This window comes from Alosa pseudoharengus, unplaced genomic scaffold (genome assembly GCF_046254945.1).
Source record: "Alosa pseudoharengus isolate Yale_2024_CS ecotype anadromous, Long Island Sound unplaced genomic scaffold, YU_APseudo_1.1 YU_APseudo_1.1_scf_12, whole genome shotgun sequence".
NCBI lineage: Eukaryota > Metazoa > Chordata > Actinopteri > Clupeiformes > Clupeidae > Alosa > Alosa pseudoharengus.
The window spans coordinates 9920439-9931683 of NW_027468587.1; the positions used below are offsets into that span (position 1 = coordinate 9920439).

At 45.3% G+C, this 11245-nt stretch overlaps 1 protein-coding gene across 3 annotated transcripts in view; it reads left to right on the forward strand.

Moving 5' to 3' along the window:
- Positions 1–11019, forward strand: part of prpf3 (PRP3 pre-mRNA processing factor 3 homolog (yeast)) — an 11426-nt gene extending 407 nt beyond the window's left edge. For 2 of the 3 annotated variants that reach the window (XM_076280058.1, XM_076280059.1), the window contains exons 2-17: positions 384–564; positions 703–833; positions 2410–2568; positions 2779–2865; positions 3974–4254; positions 4509–4630; positions 4966–5153; positions 6310–6476; positions 6794–6876; positions 7112–7258; positions 7476–7575; positions 7727–7840; positions 8143–8261; positions 9092–9169; positions 9693–9751; positions 10059–11019. In XM_076280058.1, coding sequence (XP_076136173.1) covers positions 420–564; positions 703–833; positions 2410–2568; positions 2779–2865; positions 3974–4254; positions 4509–4630; positions 4966–5153; positions 6310–6476; positions 6794–6876; positions 7112–7258; positions 7476–7575; positions 7727–7840; positions 8143–8261; positions 9092–9169; positions 9693–9751; positions 10059–10208 — 2130 coding nt within the window. In that variant the 5' untranslated portion in view covers positions 384–419 and the 3' untranslated portion in view covers positions 10209–11019. The remainder of the gene's footprint in view (positions 1–383; positions 565–702; positions 834–2409; positions 2569–2778; positions 2866–3973; positions 4255–4508; positions 4631–4965; positions 5154–6309; positions 6477–6793; positions 6877–7111; positions 7259–7475; positions 7576–7726; positions 7841–8142; positions 8262–9091; positions 9170–9692; positions 9752–10058) is intronic. The other variant, XM_076280060.1, reaches the window with a different exon arrangement.
- Positions 11020–11245: the final 226 nt, after the last annotated feature.

The following is an 11245-nucleotide window of genomic DNA, read 5'->3' on the forward strand; positions in this document are numbered from 1 at the left end:
TCAAGGAACAGAAGCTAGCAAACGTGAACGTAGCAGAGCTGTGTTAACGTTAGTCCACTGGCTAACGTTAATAGCTAAGCGAATACTAGTACGATATTTGGGATAAACTGATAAGCTTTAACGTAATTTGGTAATAAATATCCTGAGTGGTTGCTGGCGTAATGCATCAGGAATGTGTTGTCATATATGTTAACTTATTTGACTTGTGAGAGCACTGGCACCGTTTTAGCATTGTAACTGAAAAGATGTGTCGATAACTTTCTGTTCATTACTTTTAACGTTAGCGTTAACCTGAGCTCTTCGAATGTAATCAACGTTATCCTAATTCAGTAACGTAAACGTTAATGCAACAGTAGCTAATTTGATGTATTCCCGAAACACAGAGGGGTCAATCGGAGGTTGTGCGAGAGCTCCGGAGCATGTCGTTGCCGAAGCGGGAGGTGGAGGAACTCCGGCCGTGGGTTGAACGTACGGTGAAGAAGGTTCTGGGCTTCTCCGAACCTACTGTTGTGACAGCGGCACTACATTGTGTCGGCAAGGGGTTAGACAAACGGAAGACCACAGGTGAGTGTGATTGCTGTGTGTGTCTGAGACCTGCATGTGATTGTTATGATGTGGATGCAGTATCACTGTTAAATGACCTGACCTCATCTGTCTATACAGTAGTAAGTCATGCTGTCTCTTTTCCCTGGCTTTTTGCAGACCAACTGAGACCCTTCCTAGATGAATCTGCTGGGGGTTTTGTTGAACGCCTCTTCGAAGCCCTAGAGGAAAGTAGAAACACCCGTGGAAACAAGGGGGGTGGTGAACGGAACCGTAAGAGAGACCTCAAGGTGAGTCTGTTCCCTGTGGTTTGAATGATGTGGCAGCTGTCATATGGCAATACCAGCTCATCTAAGTTGTGCATATTTACATATGTTTTCACAAATTCACTTTATCATGGACATATTGACATTAAATGACCAGCTGGGGCCATATTCACAAAGCCTTTTATTTTACCACTAGGAGTACTCCTAAATCACACTAAAATATTTTAGCTAGGAGTTTTCTCTGAAAAGTTATTCACAAAGCCTTTCAGACCTACTCTTAGTAAGGAAAAATGACAACTCCTAAACTAAGAGTGAGTCTTCGTTGCTATGGATGACGTCATTACTCATGCACGAGCTTGACTGAAGTGACCACCTTGAATGGCTGATGATTGTAATGCGGGAATGATTCCAAACACCTCCCTTACGATGATGAGTGACAGGTGACAGGTCTGAGAATGCTTGCGCTATACAAGGACAGAAGATGATGAATAACTGAATAAAAAGGCCTAGCCTAAATGAATCAAGATTAAGGCAGAACAAATAGCCTAGTAGCCTAATGAAACATACGGATTGATGCAGTGTCTTTGTAACATTATTAAATTAATCTGTCACCATAGCCTATGCCTATGTTTGCAAAGAGGGGAACATTTTAATTTGATTCACAATGAAACGTTATAATTTACATGTTGACAATGAGTAGCCTAGTTTTGGTTGTTGTTGGGGGGGCTATTTGCATCAGTTAGTTATGCCTACAATGCAAAATTGTTTCCTCGCAATTGGAAGCGCCTGTAGCCGCATAGGATTTCAAAACATCGCGACGTGAAATGCCACAAAAAGCGGTTTGTGAATAGGTCTTAGTGAGTTAGGAGTCCTCTCAACTTCTTTTAAGCTGTCCCAGGCTTAGGTGCTACTTTTAGGTCTAAAATGCTTTGTGAATTACTTTTAGTGAAAAAAAAGTCCTAAAGTTAGGAGTGACACGCCCATTATTTTTAGGAGTTGCTCCTAAATTCGCCAGTTAGGAGCTTTTAGCCTTAAAATTATTTGTGAATACGGCCCCTGAGCAAGTTTCTCAGCTGTTTAGTGAGTTATGTAGAAGTCAGATGAGATACAGGTCTGAAACCTCCTTGTATGTCCCACATCCAAAGTCACACATGATGTAGCTGGCCAAGAACATCAAAACTGCACTGACTTCAGTTAGATACATTTTGAGTTCAGATATGTAGAAGATGCCTGTGACCAAGAGGAGTGATTGTACTATGGTGGAAATGTTTAAGATCATAGGCAAGACCTGAAGTAGTAAGATAAATGTAAGCAATGTTCCTCAATGGACAGAACTTCCCACTTTCAATAAGATCACTGTAGTTGTTGTTGGTACACGATTGCACGTGATTGGTACCCAAGGAAGGGTGGAACTTCAAGCAAAACGTGTGTGCAGTGCTCTCACAAGAAATCTGATGTCCAGATTTAGAGACATAGTGCTGCTGGGAATAGGAGTCTTCACAGTGCATTGGCCTGAGAAATAGTAGCGGACTTGAGTTGATGCGAGCAGATGGCTGTGGTAGTGAACATGGCGGCTGACAGTGTGCTGTTTGTCTGCCAGGATGTGTTTGGGGATGAGATGGAGGCCATGAAGGAGGCCCCTGAGGCAGGCGACTCGGCTGCCAAGAAGAAGCGAGTTCCCCGCTTCGAGGAGGTGGAGGAGCCTGAGGTCATTCCAGGGCCGCCCGCCGAAAGCCCCGGGATGCTCACCAAGATGCAGGTAACACACACCTCACACAGGTAACACACACTTCACATACAGGATACCTGCAGATCCTTAATATATCCTTTATATTTGTATAAAAGGATGTCTGTATCACTGGCCTATATCTGTGTGTGTGCGCATATGTTTGACCGTGTGTGTGTGTGTGTGTGTGTGTGTGTGTGTGTGTGTGTGTGTGTGTGTGTGTGTGTGTGTGTGTGTTTTCAGATTAAGCAGATGATGGAGGCTGCTACCAGGCAGATTGAGGAGAGGAAGAAGCAACTCAGTTTTGTGGCCCCCGTTCCTGTTTCCCAGGTAAGTTGTCTGAAAACAACACAAACAAACACCAGAACCTTGAGGCGTTCTGTGAGGTCAGGTGAACCATGGAGCACAAACAAACACCAGAACCTTGAGGCCTTCTGTGAAGTCAGGTGGACCATGGAGCACAAACAAATACCAGTAGTTTACCTTGCATGTAAATGTGGCTATTGACACACAGCACTGATAGTTTCCCTTGCAAGTAAAAGTGGCTATTGACACACAGCACTGATAGTTTCCCTTGCATGTAAACGTGGCTATTGACACACGGCACTGATAGTTTCCCTTGCAAGTAAAAGTGGCTATTGACACACAGCACTGATAGTTTACCTTGCATGTAAATGTGGCTATTGACACACGGCACTGATAGTTTACCTTGTATGTAAATGTGGCTATTGACACACGGCACTGATAGTTTACCTTGTATGTAAATGTGGCTATTGACACACGGCACTGATAGTTTACCTTGCATGTAAATGTGGCTATTGACACACGGCACTGATAGTTTCCTACCTATAGTTATTTAGTTAGTTATTATTATTAGTTATTTACCAGCAGCCAAAAGCAGGGACGGAGCAAAGATTTTGTCTTTTTGGGGCCGTTGTTTGGGGGCACCCTTATTATTAATAGACTTATCTTATTTACACTGGAATATATTGACTGCTCTTATTATTATTAATAGGCTATCTTATTTACACTGGCATATATTGATATTATTAATAGGCTGTCTTATTTACACTGGCATATATTGATATTATTAATAGGCTGTCTTATTTGCACTGGCATGTAATGACTGCTGAAATCCCACATGGAGCCAAAGACCCAAAGTGGACGTATTTATTATTGTAGCCCTGCTTGCATCCCTACACGGGGACCCCGGAACCCCCTCGCACATACACGCCCTCACACACACTCAAAAGCTCCGCCCCTGGTTGGTAGCACTGACCCTTCCTGATGAGCAGTTATGTTTTGTCAGTTCATCCGGTTGAATGTTATGACGGCAGAAAGGGTCGGAGTCTCTCTTATCTCTCTCTCTCTCTCTCTCTCTCTCTCTCTCTCTCTCTCTCTCTCTCTCTCTCATCTCGTTGTCTCTTGTTTTTTTCAGACCCGGCTGCCCCTTCCAACCCCGTCCGCCCAGTCGGAGCTTAGGCTGCCCCTGCCCACCCCGCCGCAGTCCTCCATGGGCATGTCCCAGTCCATCCCACCCTCGCAGGCGGCCAGCATCATGAACGACGCCATTGAGAAGGCGCGCAAGGCGGCCGAGCTGCAGGCCCGCATCCAGTCACAGCTGGTGGCCAAGCCGGGCATCCTGGGTGCGCTGGGCAACGCTGGCTCCCAGAACCTGGTGGCGCTCGCCAACCTGCACGCTATGGGCATTGCCCCACCGTGAGTCTACTATGCTCGCGTGCACACACACTCGCACACAACGCACGCACACACTGCACTTGGATATTGTTTGTATGTGCATGCATGACACACACAAACACACTGACTTACACACACTCTTTTTCTCTCTCTCTCTCCAAAAAATATTTTTTTTTTCTGAATGTTCACTTATTTGGAAATTGTGTGTGAGTGGATTCCTGCAACTCCCTTACTGACATGTAGCTGTCGTTGTTGTGTGTATTACCGTGTGAAAGCAGTAAGGTGGAAGCCCGTGAGGTGACCAAACCCACGCCTCTCATCCTGGATGACCAGGGACGCACTGTAGATGCCAGCGGCAAAGAGGTGGAACTCACCCACCGCATGCCCACACTCAAAGGTGAGGGGCACACACTTGCACACTCACTCAAAACCTAAACATGATCAACACACACACACACACACACACACACACACACACGGACATGAATCTTTCCCTGTTCCTCTTGTTTTTCACAGTTTAATGAACATTTGAAAGATCAATTTGTGTGTGTTTGTTTGCAGTTATCTGTCAACTGTTATACCAAATAAATGAATTAATATAAATATTTTTTTCATTGTTACTCTTTTGTTAATCCATTTCTTTTGTACGTTCTTCTATTCATCTTTTGTCTTCCTCCTCTTTTGCCCTCCCTTCCTCCCTCCCTTCCTTCCTCCCTCCCTTCCTCTCTCCAGCCAACATCCGTGCAGTGAAGCGGGAGCAGTTCCGCCAGCAGCTGAAGGAGCGTCCAGGAGAGGACCTGGAATCCACCTCCTACTTTGACCACCGCGTGAACATCCTGCCTGCCCAGCGACCCAGGAAGGGCTTCAAGTTCCACGAGCAGGGCCGCTTTGAGAAGATCGCCCAGCGCATCCGTACCAAGGTAAGCCAAGCGTGCCACATACCCTTTAAGGGCTGGACGACACAATACTGGGTGGCACCGCAGGTGTTAGGTGTAGGTGGTTAGAGATAGGGTCAGTGACTGTGAAAAACATGGTCAGCATGCCGTCATGCACCACCTTCTGAAGAAATTCAGCGGCCAGAATGGATTATCCATATTGGTAAAAGTTGGAGCCAGAATCTAAACAAGTGTTATTGGTAGTCAGAGCATGCATAGTATGCGCAGAGCATGCATAGTATGCGCAGAGCATGCATAGTATGCGCAGAGCATGCCAGGTCTGCCCAGACCCCCAGGAGGGTCAAGGCTGGCTGTACAGGACCTGGTCATCTTATAGCATGCCAGAGGGTAGTGTGAGGGTGTTAGCTTAAGTAGTGATTGGTTGTTTTTTTTATTATTATTTAGGGTAACCATTAAGATGTATGACAACATGACTATATTGCCATTAAGATGTATGACAACATGACTATATTGCCATTTAGATGTATGACAACATGACTATATTGCCATTAAGATGTATGACAACATGACTATATTGCCATTTAGATGTATGACAACATGACTATATTGCCATTAAGATGTATGACAACATGACTATATTGACATTTAGATGTATGACAACATGACTATATTGCCATTAAGATGTATGACAACATGACTATATTGCATGACTATATTGCCATTAAGATGTATGACAACATGACTATATTGCCATTAAGATGTATGACAACATGACTATATTGCCATTAAGATGTATGACAACATGACTATATTGCCATTAAGATGTATGACAACATGACTATATTGCCATTAAGATGTATGACAACATGACTATATTGCCATTAAGATGTATGACAACATGACTATATTGACATTTTTCCTCAGCATATTGATGTTAGTTTTTTTCGCTCTTGCTTCAAATCCATCAATGAAGTAAACTTTTTGGGTAATCAGAATGTGGTGCAACAACACTGTGAAGTTTTCTCACTCGTTTCCTCTCTTTATCTCTCTCTCTCTCTCTCTCTCTCTTTATCTCTCGCTCTCTCTCTCTCTCTCTCTCTTTCTCTCTCTTTCTCTCTCTCTCTCTCTCTCTCTCTCTCTCTCTCTCTCTCTCTCTCTCTCTCGTCACATCTCTTATCAGGCCCAGCTTGAGAAGCTGCAGACAGAAATCGCTCAAGCTGCCAAGAAGACGGGCATCCAGGCGTCCACTAAGTTGGCGCTGATCGCACCCAAGAAGGAGCTTGGCGAGGGCGAGGTGCCCACCATCGAGTGGTGGGACTCTTACATCCTGCCCTCTAACATCGAGCCGTAAGAGCACCACTGACTTCAAATTGAGCCTTTGACATGTATTCATGTGCTGTATCTGTTGATATGTATTTATGGGCTTTATCTGTTGATAGACTTCTTAAGTCTTTATCTGTTGTCTCTGGATGACTGGATCTAATATTATTAGCACAGTTTCACCTTTTTAGCAAGTCTTTTCGTTCTCTAGTTACTATTAGTCCATAACTAGAGCTTAATCCATGTATGGGAAACTGGCTCCACATGTTTAAGACCTGTAGCACCTGTAGTGTGCCTGCCTCTCGCTCTCTCACTCACCCATGTTGCCTGTCCATGTCTCACAGAAGTCCACACACCGTCTTTGATGAGATTGAGTTATTTGGTGTGACGAACCTAGTGGAGCATCCTGCACAGATGAGTCCTCCTGGTAAGCTTCTGATCTCTTCTTTGCTCTTCATATAATAATCCATTTTTCATTTATTTCTCTGTTTGTTGGCTGTAAATAATGATGTTTATTTTATGCCAATAAGCACTTCCCAGATATCTTGCTCTAAAATCGGGAAGTCTTTTTCTTTTTTGCTAATTTTCCCCTTCCTCTCTCACTCTCCTCTCCTCTCTTCTCTTCTCCTTTCTCCTCCTTTCATCTCTGGCTGCCAAATCAGTTGATGGGGACAGGGGCGCGGTGACTCTGGGCGTGTACCTGACCAAGAAGGAGCAGAAGAAGCTGAGGAGGCAGACCAGGAGAGAGGGCCAGAAGGAGGTGCAGGAGAAGGTGCGACTGGGCCTCATGCCCCCTCCAGAACCCAAAGGTAACACACACACACACACACACACACACACACACACACACAAATGTTTCCCTTGAAATTCAAAAGTGTAATTTCTGTCTTAACCAACACACACACACACACACACAAACGTTTCCCTTGAAATTCAAAAGTGTTATTTCTGTCTTAACCAACACACACACACACACACACACAAGTCTGTGCTGAAGTACTGATGCTGCTGTTGTGTGGTCCTCAGTGCGGATCTCTAACCTGATGCGGGTGTTGGGAACGGAAGCGGTGCAGGACCCCACCAAAGTGGAGGCCCATGTCAGAGCACAGATGGCCAAGAGGCAGAAGTGAGTTCACACTCTACCAGCTATTCTCTTCCTCTCAATCTCCCCTTGATCTCTCTGTCCTGTCCTCTTCTTTTCTAACCTCTCTCTCTCTCTCTCTCTCTCTCTCTCTCTCTCTCTCTCTCTCTCACCCCCATCTCTCGCCTGTCCACAGAGCTCACGAGGAGGCCAATGCAGCACGTAAGCTCACAGCAGAACAAAGGAAAGAGAAGAAAGTGAAGAAGCTCAAGGAGGACCTCTCTCAAGGCGTTCACATTGCAGTGTACAGGTCAGACTCTTCTACTCACCCGCTCTCATGCAGACACATCCAAAGCACAGCCTTGCTTTCTCCCTAATGCAAACACACACACACACACATACACACACACACACACACACACACATAGAGTCTGTAGTACACACAACCATGCAGTGAATTCTAACACACTTGGCGGCAATGATCCAAAGGCTCAACTGAGCTGTCAGATTAAGTTGCCTCTTTCTCTAGCTGCAATAAGCAAGGGGTGTGTACAAAGACATGTTGTGTCTGTATGTCTTCTCATTGTCCGTCTGCTCATTGGTGCCTTGCAGGATCAGAAACCTACACAACCCTGCCAAGAAGTTTAAGGTGGAGGCCAATGCCAACCAGCTCTACCTCACCGGGACGGTGGTCCTGCACAAGGACGTCAACATTGTGGTCGTGGAGGGAGGTAAGATGGGTAGAAGATAGGTGGAGGGGTGGAGGGAGGTAAGATGGGTAGAAGATAGGTGGAGGGGTGGAGGGAGGTAAGATGGGTAGAAGATAGGTGGAGGGGTGGAGGGAGGTAAGATGGGTAGAAGATAGGTGGAGGGGTGGAGGGAGGTAAGATGGGTAGAAGATAGGTGGAGGGGTGGAGGGAGGTAAGATGGGTAGAAGATAGGTGGAGGGGTGGAGGGAGGTAAGATGGGTAGAAGATAGGTGGAGGGGTGGAGGGAGGTAAGATGGGTAGAAGATAGGTGGAGGGGTGGAGGGAGGTAAGATGGGTAGAAGATAGGTGGAGGGGTGGAGGGAGGTAAGATGGGTAGAAGATAGGTGGAGGGGTGGAGGGAGGTAAGATGGGTAGAAGATAGGTGGAGGGGTGGAGGGAGGTAAGATGGGTAGAAGATAGGTGGAGGGATGAAGGGTTAGAGAACCAGTGGATAAACAGAAAGATGGAAAGAGCGAATGAAAGACGTATAGAGGAACACAAAGGAGGATGAGGCCAAAATGGATGGATGAATGGAGAGAGAAAGACAATATAGCTGTGACGGAGGGAGAGGGATGCTGGGAACAGATAGATAAAGAGAGAAAGGCTGGTATTGATCAGTTTGGAATAGCTGGTGTAGGAGAGAGAAAGGCTGGTATTGATCAGTTTGTCAAATGCAAATGAACAGAAGCATTTTAAAAGGTTTAAGTTATGCACATTTGGATTACATAAACTGTAATTAGAAATTTAATATAAAAAATCAGACTCTGAAGAGTCATGATGTCAAAATGTCTTACCTTTAAACCCCCCACAAGGTCCAAAGTCCCAGAAGAAGTTTAAACAGCTGATGATGCACAGGATCAAATGGGACGAGGGCAACTCCAAGAGAGATGGTGAGTCCTGACCTGACCAGCCAATGATGGCACTGGAGTTTTTATCTGCTACTTTATCTTGCTCAAAGTGTGTGGCTGTGTTTAAGTAAGGGATAACGGCCGCCGAGGTGTCCTGTTGTATAGAATTAATGGATGTGGCAAAGAATTTGGCGACGCGCAGTGGAGTTTCCACCTCCTGAGTCCTCGATGCACGTCGGGGAGTTCTTTGCCTCCCCCCTCGTCCATTAATTCCGCATAACAGGAAACCTTGAAGGCCGTTATCCAGCTTATCACCCGATTGCCAGTATAGGCAATAGTCATGCCTTTATAGCACGCAAAGGAAACAAGCGGTTCCGTTCAAAAAGAAGCCGACTTGTTCAGTTTGTTGTACACCTCTCTTTTGCCCTATAACAGCGATAGCATGGACAGTTAGCTTGTTTACAGTTGACTCCATTGTTGCGAAGCCTGCTTCCATGCGGTCACTGATGGCTTAGAATGGCTTTCCTCCAGAGTCCCTAATTCTGTTCTCCATTCTGGTCAACAGTTGAGGGATTAGATGACGAGGGACTGAAGAAGAAGAATAAGTGCGATCTGGTTTGGGAGGTAAGTCCATCACTGCAATTGTTCATTATCATGGTGGACACTCATGTGTCCTACTAAGGGAAAGAGATAATGGGGTTGCATTAAGGGCAACACATAAGGCCTTTTTTGGTTTTAAGCACACTGAAATCGATGAGAAGTAAACAAAACGTATTTTGTATTTTGTGTTTATTTTTGTATGACACTTGGTATTTATTTACCAATTAAAGACAACCAAGTAGCATGTGTGTGCTGTCCCATGTAAGAGAAATTGAGGGCTGTTGATAAGGAAGAGAGGTGCATGTTTTCATCACCCCCTCCTTCTCTTCAGGGAACAGCAAAGGAGCGTAGTTTTGGAGACCTGAAGTTTAAGCAGTGCCCCACAGAGAACATGGCTCGGGAACACTTCAAGAAACACGGAACCGAACATTACTGGGATCAGGCCCTGAGCCAGAGTGTGCTGGAGTGCGGCGACGACTGAGGGAACAGAACCCCGCGGAACAGCTAGAACGTTTGGCCGTGGGGGGCCGGGGGCTGCAGACTGGCACTGCGTCTCAGAGACTGACCCGCAGATAGAGACGGAGGGGTGTGTGTGTGTGTGTGTGTGTGTGTGCGCACGTGCGTGCGTGGACGCAGATGTATGGAACTGCAAGCTTACCTTTTCCTGTGCTAATGTCAGTTGGACAGTATGTGTTTTTTTGTTTCATTTCTGCAAGTACTGCGTCAGTGATGCAATGATGTTCAACAAAATTGTCCGAGTGTGGGTGTGTAATCAGTAATCCTTTTATTGCGTGTGTGTGAGAGAGAGCTTGAGTGTGTGTGAGGGGAAACGATCTGTCTTTTGTGTGGTGCTAAATGTACTCGCTTGTAGCCTGTCTGTTGAAGTCTCGCCTCCTCTTGAAACGGCACACCAACACCACTCTTCTGTCATGTTGAATTATCACATGTGTACCTCGCAAACCTGTTTTGTACCAAGATGCCGTGGCAAAGACAAGTCCATCAGTGTGTGGTTTGGGAGAAGCATAGTGGTACATCACTGTGCTTGATGTGAGGTAGTTTTCCAAATGGCAACGTTCAAACTGAACAGAGTGTTGGCAAAAAATGGTTTGTAGTGTTTTAGACTTATCAAAAACGTTGACTGTTTATTTTTTGGTTATAGTATTAGTCTTCCCCATTTTTTTTTTTTTTTTTTGTCAAATGCCAATTGTGACCTACTGGTGGTCCTTGTACACATGTAAATATACCTTAGCTAACAACTGTGGAGAGGGTCATTAAAAAGAAAAAGAAACTTGTGAGGAGTGCTTGACGTTTTTGATGTGTGTGTCCGTCCATCCATCCATCCTTGTGTGTCCATGTCCATCATAGATACTTTTGCTGAAACCTCCAGTCAAAAGCAGGACCAGGATAGATAGAGGGAAACCGCAATTGGCTGCACGTATATAGAGGCTATAAATTAAACATTTCTATGTCAGAAGTTATTCTACCCTAGACATATGGTTCTGGTTCTAGATCAGTGTT